Below are 17618 nucleotides of genomic sequence, written 5' to 3'. Positions count from 1 at the left end.
TGAAAGATATCTTCACCCAGCTGTTCTTCCATGTTCATATTCTTTTTCTGGTGTGCCTCAATTATGCAAGTAATACTAAGCTTCTTTCTTCTTCCTCATTTCTTTCTAATATATTCCTTTTTTCATTACTTCTTTACTGTCTTAAATTCAATAAAATATCAAAATTACATTCAAATCTTGTGTTTCTAAATTTCCTAATATTAACTTAAGAATTCAGCGACAATTCTAAATGGACACTAATCTCATCTTCTCTAGGAAAATAAGTATTCTTCCATTCTAGGTATCTCTTGATAACTGTGATTCTATTTCCTATTTCTTGGTCCTTTCATCAGAAAGTGTTCTATTCTATTAATGATCCCTTCGAATTGTACTAAGTTTTTCAGGGTAAGTTATTCTTGGTAACAATTGAATTCACAAATTTTCTTTCCTTTATACGGTTGTAATATTGATTCTAACTGTGTTTCCTTGGTATTTAAATTCTTTCTTTTTGTCTACTTGCAATATATATGTTTTTCTTTGACATAAAAAAAACTCAAGAATTTGGTTATCATATTCCTGGTTAATTTCAGGGAAACAGAAGGTACTAGAAATCAGTCAATCTTCTCTATGACCTTCACTAGCTGGATAGGAAAAGGAATCAAAAATAGTGCTATTTACTTTTTTTTTTCTTAGAACTTCATCTTAAAATGTTTTCTTATGCTTTCCTGTCTTTAAGTTAAAAAGGAAATGTTCTTCTACTTTTGCTCATAACACTCCCAAACCACTGCTATGTAAATACTATTCTGAATCAGCCATGTGTATTTAAAACTTCTTTGGATTATGTAAGGATGTCCACACTCTATACAGTTCTCATAGATATGAAAATCCCAAGTTTTCTGTTGTATGGAACATCAGTCTTTATTATCATTTTTTCCTGAACAATGTCATTTTTTGTCTTTATGCCAGTAGATATTACATCTCTGCAAGAGCATAAAAATAAAATCACAATAAAGTTTTAAACCTGGAACATTTTCCTTTCTTTTTCTCTTTAAAGATAAAGACAATGTTTATAGGTACTTAAAATATTCCAAGAGATCTATGATCTTATTGAGGATGGTATACTCTCTCCAGCAAAGTAGATCTCAACTCATTTATGCTTGCTTAGTCTATGTAATTTTTGTCATTGTTCTTCTATAAATCTGTGATAGAAAAATGATTCAAAGGATGCTAACCTTCTTCAATATAAACTTACATTAATTATGCCTCACATTTTTAAAATAATTAACCCATTTTTTCCTCTAATACTTCCTATAATGAAATGAAATCTTCAAAAATGTCAAAATTTGAAAATGCAGGACTTAATTGAATTGTTAAATCAATTTTAAATTTTATTTTCAGAAAACTTTCATGATCCCCTTTATGTTTTCTATTATCTCCAATTTATCTATTATGTATATGTGTATGTATTTATATTTATATATGTATATATAAGTACATATCAATGTGTATATATTTATACATAGTTATTTGCATGTACCCCTATTAAACTGTGAACTCCTTGAGAGAGAAGAGTACTTTCTGGTCTAATTTGTATCCATAACACTTAACATAGTACTTGACACATAGAAAGTCTTAATAAATAATTTTTGATTGATCTGACTTGAAAGGGCCATAAATATTGATGATATGAGCAACTTTATGCATTTTATGTAATATAAATTCATATGTAGCATAAATACAATCGTGCTACCCATAGGGGTCAGTATTTACCTTTAGACACCAATTTTTAGACTAACAATTCCTATAGTATTTTTAATGGAAATCTACTTGGCAAATCACTTTTATATAAATAATAAATCTATGATGAAGTCAAAGGATTCCCTTTTAGTTGCATATACCTCTTGAAGGACTTTCTTCAGAGAAAATTAGAAGGAACATCTAAAATGTAAAGGGTTGTAGCAGATAAGTGTTCCAAATCACTAATGGTGCTATTAAAATAATAATTTTTTCCTTCAGAAAATTATCTTGTACTTTGAATTCTCATATAAAACTTCAGTTTGGGTCTAAATCCAGAGACTTGGGGAAAAAGTAGAAGGTTGATAATATTTCGCATGTCCTTAATATTTACATAATTATTTTTATAAAATTATGCAAAATCTCTATCTTTACATGCATATGTTACTGGAAAGGTATTTGGGAGAAGATAATGTGATTACATACTTGGCTTTACTATTGACAGCATGTTTGAGTTAATTACCTCAACAGTAAACTGAGCAATTTTTGTATATCACGAAAAGCTGTCAAAAAGAGGAGTTAAAAATCTCAAGATCTACCCATTCAAGTATGCTTCCTGATTAACCTTTAAAATATTTGAAAGGATTAACATTAAAGGAGCTCAGACATTTTAAAAAGCCCAATTTTAAGAACACTATAGTACTATTTTACAAAGAAAAAACCAAATATATCAATTTGCCCAGTATGTTATTCTTCTGAAAAAATTCATTAATTCTTTGTCAATCTTAAATATGAAAAAGAAAATGACAAATTATTCCATAATCACAGTAGTGCTTCTTTAAAATATTTGAAGTCTCATTAGTAGGTAGGAAAAAAATCTGGAGAATATTTTTTAAATTGTTGATTGTAAACCTTCTAATTATTTTTTCTAATTTTAGTTTATGTGAAAATTGTATCTTCCTCAATCAGATTTTAATTTTGTTTAAAAGACATAGAATCCACTATGACAATATGTTTATTTTTTATTGGAGGCTTTCAAATAGAGATCGGAATATCTTTTGGTGGAGTACTGGTACATTGGATATATTGTTGTGGGAATTCTTCTGGGGGAATGGGTTGGACCATAAAGTCACTGAGGTTTCTTCCAGATCTGAAATTCTGTGATTTGATTTTCTTGTTTTATATCTTCCAGTTTTTTCTGAGAGTATTTTTTTTTTAGTTCTTACCAAAACAGGTAACTTACTATACTCTAAAATTGCCCTGAGTTCACTAACTTCCCTGATCTAATTCAAATTGTTTTCTGTCTTGAGTGATCTACTTCCATTTTGCCTCTTGAGATCTTACCCATCCCTTCAAGAATCAACTTAAATGCCACCTCTTGCCTGATCCTTCAATCAAAAAAAATTTTTTTTCTTTTTTAATAGCATGTTTTACTTTGGTCACACTTATATTCTATTTTTTATAATTGTAATTTGTGTACATAGCTAATCTTCTCTACTTGACTCTAAACTCTTTGAGGGCAGTCTATGACTTAACTAGTCCAACATAGTGACCTGCACAAAGGAAAGAGGATAGGTATTGCTAACAGCATTAGTCTAAGGAACTCCTGGAAGAAACAGTCTTTACTTTTTAAGATTAACACCTCTTCAATTTATCATCTTTGACAATTGCTTGGGTTGAATGAGAGGTTAAGTGGACTGCCCAACATCACATAGCAGGTATGTGCCCAAAACAGGACTTGAATAAAGGTTTAATTAGGTTTATTGACATGAATCATATGCTTAGACTGAGCAGACATGCAGTACCACCCACATTTTGGAGGTAGATGCTGAATATAGCTGTTGTAGCTCCCTGACCACTACAGAAAACTTGTGTTTTTCTCCCAAGTACAATCTGGGATTTCATCTGTGAAATCATGCAACTCTACAGGCTCTTTTCTATTGAATAGAATCGGTACCCAGCAGTAGTGTCCACTTGTGAGTGAAATATTAACAAAAATGTTGAAAAGGAGACCAAGGACTGAATGATTGCTGAGGGCAATACATATTAGAGATAGCTGTTTTGGTGCATGACCCATTTAAGACTACTTGGTGAGTCCAGTCTGGTCATTCATATGCATAACATGAGAGTCTTTGTTAAAAAAAAAAAAACAAAAAACAAACAAAAAAAACTTCTGAAATCTAGTTTTGTAATAACTACAACATTCCCCTGATTTATAAGCATTTTTAGTTTAACAAGGAAATGAGATTAGTCTTTACAGTACCTGGGTCTTGATCAAGGTGTGTGAGTTTTTGGGAATTGCTTCTTCCTTTTCAGAGAGCTTATGTATTCTTAAGAGTTTCAGAATAGAATTGGCTCAAATGAATGAGCTTCTTGATATTTGATATGGGAGGATTCTTTTTTTTTTTTGTCTCAATCTATGATTATAACAATATAGGAAATTGCCTCAAGAAGGCTTTTTAAAAACAGAATATAAATTATGGTAGGAAAAAAATGGAAAACAGAGATAAAAAACAGGCAAAGGAAACAAAAGAGACTGAGGTTTTAATATAGACAGTTTTGAAGAATTGTCAAAAATGATTCATCTTAAATCAAAAAGAGGAGTTAATGGAACATTTAACTAATACCTATTTCAGTTATCAGGAGAAGGCTAGCAACTCATGATCAGATCATAGCTTGCCTCACACATTTCACCATGAGGTGCATGGAAGGAAGATATATATTTTTAAAAACTGCAACCATTTATATCAGCTGTAAAGGATGCTATTTTATTCATTAAACTAAAAACAATTAAAACAACTAAATTTAATTTTAAAAATTAAAGAATTTAATAAAGAGGCATTAAATACCAAATTTGTTTTAGAGTGATATACAAAGATATCAACATTCATGATCTAGCTAGTTAATGAATTAACCCCAAATGACCAGACCAAAGATGAAGCTGTCAATTTACTGTAGTAATGAATGAGATAACACTCACAAGATGGGGTTTATGGAGCATTCAGAGAGGACTACTAGTACCCCAGATGTGAAAGTTTGACAAGCTCTTTCAAGGCTGCTCATTCACCTTTGCTGTCCATTTATCTCCAATTCTCATCTATAGTTCCAAAAAGCTGTAGCATGTGCAGTAGCCATACTCCTGTAAAACCATCTCAGCAGACAAATTGAACCAGGTTGAAGATAAACAACAGGCCTCAAGTCCATTGTTGAGTTAAGGGAATGTCTGCCCAAGCATATGAAGACTTCCTCTAGTAGAATGGGTGAGAACAATTTGTTCCAATGGACACATAGGTGGCTAAAGTAAGTGCTACAGAACACTTAGAGCTTAGATTCTACAGTTATCCACTGCGCGCTGGACCATTGCAAGTCAAGACATCGCCCTGTGATGTTATTATCTCAAAAAAATAAAAGTTGAACAACACTCACAGAGTATATGGACTTTAATTCTTTGGCTGATAAAGCTAATTCTTATTGGATAAACAAAATCATGCTTAAATTGAGCTGCTCTTGGGATCTTGCATTTGTTTTGCTTGTGTGTGTGTGTGTGTGAATTAGTTTTTAAAAACTCTTATCCACGAATAGCTTCATGTAACAGGTATGGTTAGGAAGGATTGAATAAATTAAAGCCTAAAAGAAAGGAGAATGATCTGATTCCTTTAGTTCAGAATCAAGGCATTCTTTAGTGGTCTTTGTACGATTACATTTATTCCACCATAATCTCAAAGCACCTATTCAATAAGTAAATACCTTCAGCAACAACAACAAAAAATCAGTCTAGGAGGGGAGACCCTCAGAATTTCTGGCCAGAATGGCAGCTAGTAAGTGTTGGAGGCTGCATTAGAATTCAGGCCTTCCTGACTGTAGGATTAGTAGTCTAATCCCTAGCTGCCTGAGAATTCCTAATTTTTGTGAAATCTCCATTTCACATATCATACAAGATTCTAATCCACTAATATATAAAGAGAATTAATAGCATTAAAAAGATTGATCCAAAATCTTTAGTTTACTTAAAATGCTTCAAGGATAAAGTTCATATAGCTCACATAAAGATCTACCTGAAATACTTCACTATATTTTTCTTTACATTTATTTAAACTCCTATAGTAGATTCAGACATACTAGATACACTATCCAAACTAGCAAACATCACTAATGATTAGTAACTCTTAAAAATGCCAGAGATGCCATATAACTGACAAAAATATATACTGACCATCAATTGCTCATAGTCTTTAAACAGCATAAAATGATCAATTGGATTATTATTGTCAAAATATCACTGATAGAATCAATTGGATTATATTTTCTTTGTCAAAATATCACTGACAAAATGCAATACAAGCTAGAATTAACATAAGCACATGGGATTAATATTGAGTTTGAAAGTCAATAACATCACCAAAGTTTGTTTTTTTTTTTCCCCATGGAAACTATAATCTATATGCTTCCTTCCTCTTATATTGGTCTAGTTGATTTTTAAAATGAAGATATAGCGCCTTATATTCATCTCTTTATAATTTTATTTTATGAATAAATTTCAGCCAATCAATATTTCTTGAGTTCTGACCCTGTCAATTTGTTAGCTAACCTTCTAGGTTTTGGAGGTGGATGCTGAATATAGCTGTTGTAGCTCCCTGAACACTACAGAAAACTATACTGAACTGAACAAGAATCTTTTCCATAGCTTTATCAAGTTTATTGAACAGCATAAAGTTAAAGACAGCTCTCTGAATTGTTCCTTCAGAGACATATATATGTATCTCTAAGTTGACATAGACATAATGCTCATATGATTATCTTTTATGTCCAATTATTCAATCAGTTCTAAATCCATATTATTATCTAGCTGACATTTTCCCATCTTTTTCACAGGATAATCTGAAAACCTTTTTCAAAGCTCTGATTAAATAATCCTAAGGAAATAGATCTAACTTTCTCAACATCTTGGGGGTTCTGACTTGGGGTTATTTCCACTACATCATACTGTCATCTTTAAATAGTGTTATTTTGGATAAAATTAGTGAAGTCAGCTAGATTTTCAGACTGTTTCTTTTTTATAGTTAAAATATTTAGTTATTTTGTACTATAATATGCCAAAATAGGTAAGTGAAAGATAACATTGAGTATTTGGTGCCTTAAGAACAAAAAGTTGAGGAAAGGAACCTGAGAAGATGGCAAAGTCAGAAAATTCCAAATTCTCCAGATTTTCCCCATAAACAAAACAAAATTGTGCCTCAAGGTGAACAGAGACTGGTGAAAAACATATAAGACTTGGGGCAGAATAATTGTCCTTCTGGGACAACCTCTGAAAATCTGAAGAAAGACCCCAGAATAAAGGTTTGACCCCCAAGTTAGCTCCCCTGAAACAGCAAGCAAGCTGCTGTGGGGCTAGCTAGATTCAGAGGTAGCCTCAGAAGGAATTTTCACCTTTCAGTAAGTATGGAGAGTTAGGGGTTGAGTCACAAAGACTGAGGGAACCTGTTCTTATAAGGAACACCAGATTACACTGTGCTGCTGAGATGTGGCCCTAGGGGAGAAAGAACCAGCATATTGGGTAAGTGCAGAAACAGTGGGTCAGAGACTGTGCTGCCTGTGGACAATTAGAGGAAGGTGGAGTTCTTGGTTGTGGGTTCCAGGCCAGAGGAGAGAACTGAAAGAATACCAACTTCCTCCTCTGCCCACCCCAGGGGATTATATTGACAAGTGACTATTAAAAAAAATAAGAAGGCAAAGAAGAAAGAACTCAACTATAGAAAGTTAATATGGAAATAGGGAAAACCAGGGTTCATCTCCAAAAAAGGATAATGAAGTTTTAAAAAGTTTCTCCTACCTAAAGAGTTATCTACCTAAAAAGAATTCATAGAACTCAAAAAAGACTTTAAAAATCAAATGAGAGAGTGTGGTGACCGAGTTAGCATCCAGGATACCTTAGAATCAGCCGGAGTCAGGATAAGCAAAAGTCCTCGGTCTTTAGACGCAAGGTTGAACAGGATGGAAGTAGAATCTCTGCCACCGCCTTCTTCCTCATCCACCGCAAAAATGATCCTGGTTATTCTTACGCCACCCTCTAGTCCCTCCTACAATCCTCTGTATACACCAATTATTGAACCAGCACAGGATAGTGGGAAGGACCATTTTCCAAGCATATGCCCATAGAGTATTGTTCAATCAGTAATTAGCCCTAAGTGCTCAGCCATCCTGACCTCAGTGCATCGACTCAAGAGTTTCAGCCCACTACAAGAGAGATTGCGCAAAAACTAAAAAAAAATTGTGAACAATCCAAGAAAAACAAGAAGTTATGAAAAGAAAGTCACTAAGTAGAAAAGGAGATCCAGAGAAAATTAGAAATTGGGCAAGGGGAAGCCAGTGAAGTCATGAGACTGAGAAATAATTTTAAAAATAGAGAATGAAAAAAATAGAAGAAAATGTAAGAAATCTTATACGAAAAACTATAAAGTGCCTGAACTCTGGAGAAGTATAAAAGTATAGAAACAAGGATACTTACAATAAGGGGTTAACAAAGTGGAATTGATGAGATGATGATTCTTTAGTATACATATATTTAGTGCTTAGCATGGTGATGTAATGGTTTTCTAATTCACACATATTCAGTATAATGTAATGATGTAATTGTAATAGAGTATTTAAGGGATAAAAAGGACTGGAAAAGAGACCTTTCATTTTTGACCATCCTCCTGTATGACCCATCACTTTTGGTGCATCTAGATTTGATATTTCTGATTTTTATTTCATGAATCTTATCAGGAAGCCCAATGATCTGTTTATAATTACAAATTGCTTTAAAACAAAATGGTTGAATTAAGTCAAACTTCTCTAGTTCTTCAAACAACTTCTTGGATTAGGCAAACTCCCAATTAGTATCAATTTTTAAGACTGCTGAATCCAGCCATTATTATCCATCCTAATAATAAGGCTGTGTCCATATAGACAATCTGATTGGCACTAAAAAGAATCTTTTTCCTACAAAAGGAGTCTGACATATGTGAAACTAATCCTAAAAGATTGGAAAAGAAATTAAAACCTGGAGAAGAAATTTTGAAGAGCTCTGTGCATACCAGGTTAGAAAGAATGCCAATTAAAGCTAGCACATATCTCCTCATATATCAGGAAAGGGTTTTCTTTTTAAAAATTCCATTCTGTTTTTTTACTTCTTGGAAAATAATTTTTTTTTTGGTTTTCATTTCATTAAGATCACAGAAAGAACAACAGTCCATTTACCTTTACATTTTTGAATCATTTCACTCTTTATGCAGATACTGAAACGGGTTTGTCTATACTAACTTCTTTAGTTTTGTTTACTAAAGCTTTATTGTAGAAGCAAATTAGACTTTAGGTCTAGATGACCTAGTAGATAGAATCTTGGGCCTGGTGTCAGAAAAATCTGAGTCAAATCTGGCCTCAGCTACTCATTGGTTGTGTGAGCAGGGCAAATCACTCAACATTTGTTTGCTTTAATCTAGTGAAGAAGGAAATGGCAGACACTCCATTATCTTTGCCAAGAAAACCCCTACAAGAGATCATGAAGAATTGCACATGATTGAACAAGAAGTTAGATTTTAAAGTACTATGTACATACAAGCATTATATATGTATGCACACATTTTATATATATACACATTATATATATTATATATATACATATATATTATACACACACACATATATATGTGCACGTGTGTATTTGTGTGTGTGTGTATATATATGGCACCATTAGGTACCAATTGGTTGACTTTTTCCAGTTTCATTGAAATCTAATAGTAAGACAAAAGTCAAAACAAAAATAGCTGTATTGGGGATGCAGTGGATGATCTTGCTCTTTGATGTCTGCTCAATCTCTAAGTGCTTCATAGCTTCAGCCATCCTCATATGTTTTGGAATAAATTGTTCTCATCCATCCAATTCATTGGGAAGTGTCATCATGTGTTTAGGATTTGTGACCTGTTATTACTTTCAACCTGGATTAGCCTGTCTGCTAAGAAGGTTTACAGGACCATAACATATGCTTTATAGCACCTTGGAGCCACAGGTGAGAACTGTAGTGTCCAGTGGACAGCAAAGGGATAAGCAGTCCTGGAAAGGGCTCAACAAGCCCTCACACTTGAGATGCTAGTTCTCCCTGAATTCACCTGCAATATCAATTAGTAAATGAATAGTCAATACCAGTCACACAAGGACCTATAATACCTAATCAAACCCTAAAAAGCAAATAAGCTGTTCAATTCTCTTTTAGGAACATGAGTCTTTGGCCAAGTAGGGGGCCCAGAATTCCCTACAAGCAACTGACTCCCAAATCTATTAATTGTAGAAATTTTAAACTAGATTTAGACCACTTCTCCACTGTATAAGATCCACAGTACAAAGCTTCAGCTGAGTTTTTCTTTTTTATTTATTTATTTATTTTTAAATAACTTTTTATTGATAGAACGCATGCCAGGGTAATTTTTTACAGCATTATCCCTTGCATTCACTTCTGTTCCGATTTTTCCCCTCCCTCCCTCCACTCCTTCCCCCAGATGGCAAGCAGTCCTTTACATGTTGAATGGGTTACAGCATATCCTAGATACAATATATGTGTGCAGAACCGAACAGTTTTCTTGTTGCACAGGGAGAATTGAATTCAGAAGGTATAAATAACCCGGGAAGAAAAACAAAAACGCAAGCAGTTTATATTCATTTCCCAGTGTTCTTTCTCTGGGTGTAGCTGCTTCTGTCCATCTTTGATCAATTAAAGCCCTCTTTATCGAAGAGATCCTCTTCCATCAGAATACATCCTCAAACAGTATCATTGTTGAGGTATATAATGATCTCCTGGTTCTGCTCATTTCACTTAGCATCAGTTCATGTAAGTCTCTCCAAGCCTCTCTGTATTCATCCTGCTGGTCATTCCTTATAGAACAATAATATTCCATAACATTCATATACCACAATTGACTCAACCATATTCCAATTGATGGGCATCCATTCATTTTCCATCAGCTGAGTATTTCTTAAGGATTTGTTTACTCTTCAATATCTGGTATAAGATGAAAACAGGGAAACCTTAGAATATCATAATCTTGGCAAAAAGCAACCCAAATCTATAATGACAGTTTCTCAAATTGAGCTGAAATCATGAGGATCCTGAGGTCTTCTGAAAACCTTCTGCAGGACTTTTGCTAAATGAGAAACATCTTAGGAAGGGCCCTGGAACTAAAGACCAACTACAGAAAGTATAAGGAATTAAAGAGTATTCATTTCTTTACTCCTTAGGTATCCTTACAGAACCTAACTGTGTTCTCCTTATTTCAGTTCTTTTCAACCAAGGAATAGTGTGGAAGTTTCAAAGACTGCTGTCTTCTTCCTGAGGTGTCTGGCTAGAGAGGAGGCGATTTCCTCCTCTAATCTTTTCCTTTCACTCCTCCTTTCTTTCATTTTTTTTCTGGGGGGTAAAGAGGGAAGAATAAACAACCTCAGAAAGAGCCTTGTTGGAAGATTACAGCCAACAGAAAGGAAAAAACTATGAGAACAACTCAGATAAGGATCATTGGAGGAATTGAAGATATTTAGTATGGATAAAAACAGGCTTGAGAAGGGACATGAAAGCTGTCTTTAAAATGAACTTCTACTTGGGAAAAGGAGTAGGATCCTTCTGCTTGGCCAAGGAAGGTAGAATTAGAGAAAAGATGAAAGTTGCAGAGAAGTAAATTTCTACTTTATGTACAAAAACAAACTTCTAACAGCAGAAGCTATCTGATGTTGAAAGAGGCTGCCTCAGGAGATAGTTTTACTTTATTATCTTCAAGCAAAGGCTGTGTGACCTCTTGTTGGACTGGGGTTTCTCTTGATTTAAATACTAGGGTTGAGGGAATCTTTGGCAGTACTAGTTAGTCTCTGAGAACCTTTCCCACTTGGTGATTCTATGATTCTATGAACTTGGTTTCTAGGTCACTGGTGTCACTTTTGCCATTTTGGAAAATATAAAAATGACTTTTTTGAGGTTATGCACTGTTTTGCTTTTGTTGTTCTATTCTACAGCAAGTAATCTAATCAATGTATATTGAATTTATCTAGAACTGGAAGGGACTTTCCATGACCACTACATCCAATCCTCCCAGGGAAATTAATGACTTGACCCAGGTCACACAAGAAGGTAAGATTTGAACCCTGTTCTCTGATTTCAGAGTCAAGACTTCTTCCACTCTGCCACACTGCCTTATATTGGAGGCAGCGAGAGGTACAGGGTTGTTCTAAGGATCAACCAATATAATATTTTAAAATTCTTAGCATAACATTTGGCATATAATAGGTGCTATATAAAAGCTTATTTTCTTCCCCCTCTCTACCTCTTGAATTGATCAACCAACTTTTACAAATAGAATTTGAAATCACATATACTTTAATAAAACCCCAATTAATAAAAAATGACAAAATTGGGCTTTTAAGAAAGTATATTAAATGTTTAAATGATATTACTGGGTTCCTTCCTGGAATTCAAATATGGTCATTCCATGGCAATACCAATAAATTCATTCCCCTTGCAGTCATAAATAATATGCCATCCATTCCCTGCATAATTGATTTAAATCTTTCATATTGAAGGGGGGCAACTTATTTTTGTTCCTGCTACTGATGCATTTAAGTCAAGAGAAACACATTTTATATGTCAACTGTTAGTAGGAAAAAAAAAAAAGGTCAATTCCCTCTACATTGTCTCCCAAATTGGAGGCTAGATTGCCAGAGTATGTCCTTTTTGCACCTTAATTCAGAAGCCAAGATTTAGTGGAATTCCTCTGTTTAAAAAAGAAATGGACTGACAGATGAGTCAGTTTGGCTCCTCTTTCAAAATAATAGCTGTTGTACTACTCAACTTGTTACACGGGGATGTTTCTTTTTGTAATCTGGTAGACAGAAAACTGGCAAGTGGCCTGGAAATGTGAATTTATCATTAATAGGAAATTAGCCACAAGTCAGCTGCTGGTCTTCTACAATTCTCTTTGTAACTTGATAGAAGACTATCTTATGGGAAAATCTGTAAAACACTTTAGTTTAAAAAATTCTTTGAAAATTGGTGTGAATATACAGTGATCTTTCAGTTTTCTGCAAGAAAGTTATGATATGAATATAATTATTTCTAAAGTAATATGATATTAGATATTTTAATCCCTAACTTTAACAACAAATGCTCTTTGTGATAATTTACTTAAGGTACAATACAAGATTTGAAGTGTTTCATTGACATGAATTTTTTATTTAATGGAAACTTTTCCTTTTAAAAACCAAAATGTTTTTATAATTAAGTTTTAATAGAATCATTTCAAAATATTTTCCCCATTTCCCTTATTGAATAGCATATTGTACATAATTTAAGATTTTTAAATGACCCCTGATGATTATTTTAAATATACATTTTTATACTATGCTCTAGTGTTGTGTATTGCCTTCACAAATTACTGAATTATGTAGGATAATTGCCCCTATATTCAGAGACCTAAGACTACTTGGTCAGAAACTTGTTTTCTTCTTTGCAAGACGCTTCTCAGTTCATTCTTTATTATAAACAATTCTATCTCTAGTAATGATATGCTAAATTATAAGACAAACCAGGGAACCAAGACTGTTAAACCAGTAAGCTTAATTTTTTATATAATTCTAAATCAACAACCTGAGGGTGGTTCCAATGTGAAGAGTGGTGGAGAATGGGTAGACTGGCTTATGAAAACATGTCCTTAAAGTATACTTAGATATACTCTCTACTGATTTTAATCCATGAAAATATGGAAATTTTTCAGGAAGAATTTTCTGGCCAAATATAAAGTCTATTAATTGATGTGTATATATGGAAGATCTAATGAACCAGGGATTGCTAAGCTGGAATGGAGTTGTTCAAAAAGGTTAACCTGTTCTTTGTCCCTCTTTTTCTTCATGATTACGAGTTAGAAAAATTGCCTTGAGATAGTTCTAAGAATTTTGATGGCAATTAGATGGCATGGCAAATAAGAGTGCAGGGCCTGAAGTTAGGAAGACTAGTTCCTGAGTTCAAATCTGACTTCAGACACATATTAGTTGTGTGATCTTGGGCAAATGACTTAACCTTGATTGCTTTAGTTCCTCATTTGTAAAACTCATCTGGAGAGAGAAATGGCAAACCACTCCAGTCCCTTTGACAAGAAAATCCTAAATGGAGTCACAAAGAGTCAGACACAAGTGAACAACAACATAAAACAACAATGACATCAAGAATTTTTTTAAAAATTTAAATAGTATTATATTTTTTCAAATATGTGCAAAGTTTTCAACAGTCATCTTTGCAAAACCTTGTGTCCCAATTTTCCTTCCTACCCCTTTTCTCCCCTCTCCAAGACAGCAAGCAATCTGATATAGATGAAACATGTGCAGTTCTTATAAACATATTTCCTCATTTGTCATGCTATGCAAGAAAATCAGATCAAAATAGGAAAAAAACACAAGCAAACAAGCAACAACAAAAGAAGGTGAAAATTCTATGCTTTGATCCACATTCAGTCTCCATTGTTCTCTCTTTGGATGTGGATGGTTCTTTCCATCACAAGTCTATTGGAATTGTCTTGAATCACCTCATTGTTGAAAAGAACCAAGTCCGACAAACACATTGATCATCACATGATCTTCTTGTTATTGTGTACAATGTTCTCTTGGTTCTGCTCACTTCACTTCACAACACTTCATGTAAGTCTTTCCAGGCTTTTCTGAAGCCTGATTTTCTGAAATCAGACTGCTCATCATTTCTTAAAGAACCAACAATAGAAACACACACACACACATATATACGTGTGTGTGTGTGTATAATTACATATATATATTATACATATAACTTGTGTGTGTATAATTACATATATATATTATACATATAACTTATTTAGCTATTCCCCAACTGATGGGCATCCACTTAGGTGGGGAGCAACAGCCTTGTTTTCAGGATTTTGCCAATAAATGTTTAACAACTAGTTCCTGAAAAAAAATGTACCCACTACACACTTTTTAAGTCTAATTCAAATGATTATTTTTTCTATCATTTTTTTAAGTCCTGATAATCAACAGAACAATAAATCAAACCTCAATTTATAGTGTTTGCTGATTTCCCAGTTGTAAATGCTCACACTGAAAATTTTGACAGTTGGGTTTCTGAAGCTTATTCAAACTTATGATTCTTCTGGCACACCACTTTCTGTCTTTTACTTGCCCATGACTGCCTCTGTTTCTATATTAATTTTTTTCCTGACATTGGAGAAATATGCATTTGAAGATGGAAGTGTTCATCTGGTGAGTTTGGGAAATCTAAAGAACCCAGCAGACCTTCTATTGATTACTGAACCTGAATAGTAATAGTAGCAGTTTTCCATTGAGGCAGTGTCAATGACCAATGACATTTGGAAGTGTCTGTAGATGGACATGGAGAGACAGCCACTTTAAGATGGTGACAATTCTAACATATGACCCTTAGGTGCAGAAAAAAGTTTTTGCTGTGTCCATTAGGAAGCCAGTCCCCAAGGGAACTTGGGAGAATTTTACAAAAGGAGAAAAGAACTTTCCAGTGCTAGAGGATGAGGTAATCCTTTGCCCATGTTTTCTTTACCTGTATATTTACTATCTAACCTTAAGTTTGAGCCAACTCTCCCCAAAGACCTTGTGTGTGCAAAGAAAGAGTATCACACACATTAGGAAGTCTGATAAAATGAAAAACATTCAAAGAAAGTGTGGTGAAGAATACCATATGAAGACAAGTGAAGCAATTGGGGATGTTTAGCCAGGAGAAGAGGGAAGAATATGATAACTGTTTTCAAATATTTGAAGTATTGTCACATTGAAGAAAAATTTTACTTTTGTACTTAATCCCAGAGGACAGAATTATCAACAGCGTGTGGAAATTGGAAAGAAGCACATTTAGGCTTGATATCAGAGGGAAAATTTTTTTTTTATAATTGTGGCTGTGTACAAATGGAGTGGGGATGGCTCAGGAGGTGATGTGTTCCTCTTCCTTGGAGGTCTTCTAGAAAATATGAGGTGAGTTGACTATAATGGCATACTCTAATCTCAGCTAACAAGAAACTGAAGCTATATGAGTTCTGCACTATGGTAGGCTATGCACTTGAGGTTTCCATCAAGGTTAGCATTTACATGGTGAGCCCCTGAGAATGTGTGTCTGTGTGGGAGCACCAGTTTGCTTAAGGAGGGACAGATTCACCCAGGTCAGAAGCAGAATAGGTTAAACCTCCCTATAAGAATGCTGAATAAGTGTGGGATCAGGTCTGTAAGTAATCCCTGAATTTTCAGTCTGGGCAAGAAAGAGAAAAAGCCAGTACTGAAAGAAAGAAAAAAGAAAAAAAAAAGAAAGAATAAGAGAGACCAGAGAGAGACAAAGTGGGAGGGAAAGAGGGAAGGAAGGAGAAAGAGAGAAGAAGAAAAGAAGAAAGAAAGGAAAAAAACATGAGGTGACCTAGTATTGAGGATCTTATTTAGGTTTTTAATACTAGACAGTCTTTAATGTTCCTTCAAACCAGGATTCTGTATGTATCTTTGCAAGGAAAGAAACAAAATGGTATCATGCATGAAACCATAAATTCTAAAATGCTTAGAATTTGAAATTTGCTATCATTTCTATTTACAGAATTATTGTCTATGTTTCTGTGGTAATTTTGATTCATTTTAGTTCACTATATATCATTTTATGTTTCCTTATTTCTTTATGTTCTTTATACCTGTCATTTCTTAAATTGAAATAATATTCTAATTATGGCCATATACCATAATTTGTTCTGCTATTCTTCAATCACTGAGCATATGGTTTATTTTCAGAGATTTTTTTGATGTTACAAATAAAATTTCTTTGAGTTTTGTAATTTATAGCCCTTCTTTCTTTGATTCTTATTAATATCTGAGAATAAAGTTCTAGTAGTGGATTCAAATATTGTGATTTTTGCAATTTTAATTATGCATGTTACCAAAATTGTTCTCTAAAAAGTTTACATCAATTTGTATCTTCACTAGGGGTTTCTCTACCTGGTTCTTGCAGCCTAAAAACACTGGATTTTATTTTATTTTTTAACTCCTTTTGGCAATTTGATACTGTGATATTACTTTAATTTGTATTTTTTATTAAAGCTTTTTTTTTAAAGATATATGCATGGGTAATTTTTTCAACATTGACAATTGCAAAACCTTTTGTTCCAATTTTCTTCCTCCTTCCTCCTCCCCTCTCCCCCAGATGGCAGGTAGACCAATACATGTTAAATATGTTAAAGTATATGTTAAATACAATATATGTATACATATCCATACAGTTATTTTGCTGTACAAGAAGAATCAAACTTTGAAATAATGAACAATTAACTTGTGAAAGAAATAAAAAATGCAAGTGGACAAAAACAGAGGAATTGGAAATGCCATATAGTGGTTCACACTCAATTCCCAGAGTTCTTTTGCTGGGTGTAGCTGGTGCTATTCATCATTGAGCAAATGGAACTGGTTTGGTTCGTCTCATTGTTGAAGAGGGCCATGCCCATCAGAATTGATCATCATATAGTATTATTGTTGAAGTATATAATGATCTCCTATTCTGCTCATTTCACTCAGCATCAGTTTATATAAGTCTCTCCAGACCTTTTCTGAAATCATCCTGCTTCTTACATAACAATAATATTCCATAATATTCATATGCCACAATTTATTCAGCCATTCTCCAATTGATGGGCAGCCACTCAGTTTCCAGTTTCTTGCCACTAATTTGTATTTTTTTTTAATTAGAAAATTTGAATATTCTTCAAGTGGTCACTGGGGATTTGTGTGTTTTTCTTTAAGAATTGCCTCTTTGAGTCCTTTTTACCATTTATCTAATATGGAAGTGCTATTACTACTCAAAAAATCTGCAT

At 33.7% G+C, this 17618-nt stretch overlaps 2 protein-coding genes across 2 annotated transcripts in view; one reads left to right on the top strand and one right to left on the bottom strand.

Annotated features, from left to right (window-relative positions):
• The window catches only part of PDC (phosducin), a 38396-nt gene extending 30177 nt beyond the window's left edge, over nt 1–8219 (bottom strand). The window contains exon 1 of the mRNA XM_051998774.1: nt 7641–8219. The gene's annotated coding sequence lies outside the window, so the exon portion shown is untranslated. The remainder of the gene's footprint in view (nt 1–7640) is intronic.
• ODR4 (odr-4 GPCR localization factor homolog) overlaps nt 1–16465 on the top strand; it is a 103498-nt gene extending 87033 nt beyond the window's left edge. The window contains exons 14-15 of the mRNA XM_051998771.1: nt 11785–11863; nt 15589–16465. Coding sequence (XP_051854731.1) covers nt 11785–11837 — 53 coding nt within the window. The 3' untranslated portion in view covers nt 11838–11863; nt 15589–16465. The remainder of the gene's footprint in view (nt 1–11784; nt 11864–15588) is intronic.
• Nucleotides 16466–17618: the final 1153 nt, after the last annotated feature.

The sequence above is a fragment of the Antechinus flavipes genome, chromosome 4 (genome assembly GCF_016432865.1).
Source record: "Antechinus flavipes isolate AdamAnt ecotype Samford, QLD, Australia chromosome 4, AdamAnt_v2, whole genome shotgun sequence".
NCBI classification, from domain to species: Eukaryota; Metazoa; Chordata; class Mammalia; order Dasyuromorphia; family Dasyuridae; genus Antechinus; species Antechinus flavipes.
The sequence above is the reverse complement of the archived record's forward strand: the minus strand, read 5'-3'. Positions and strand labels throughout refer to the sequence as shown.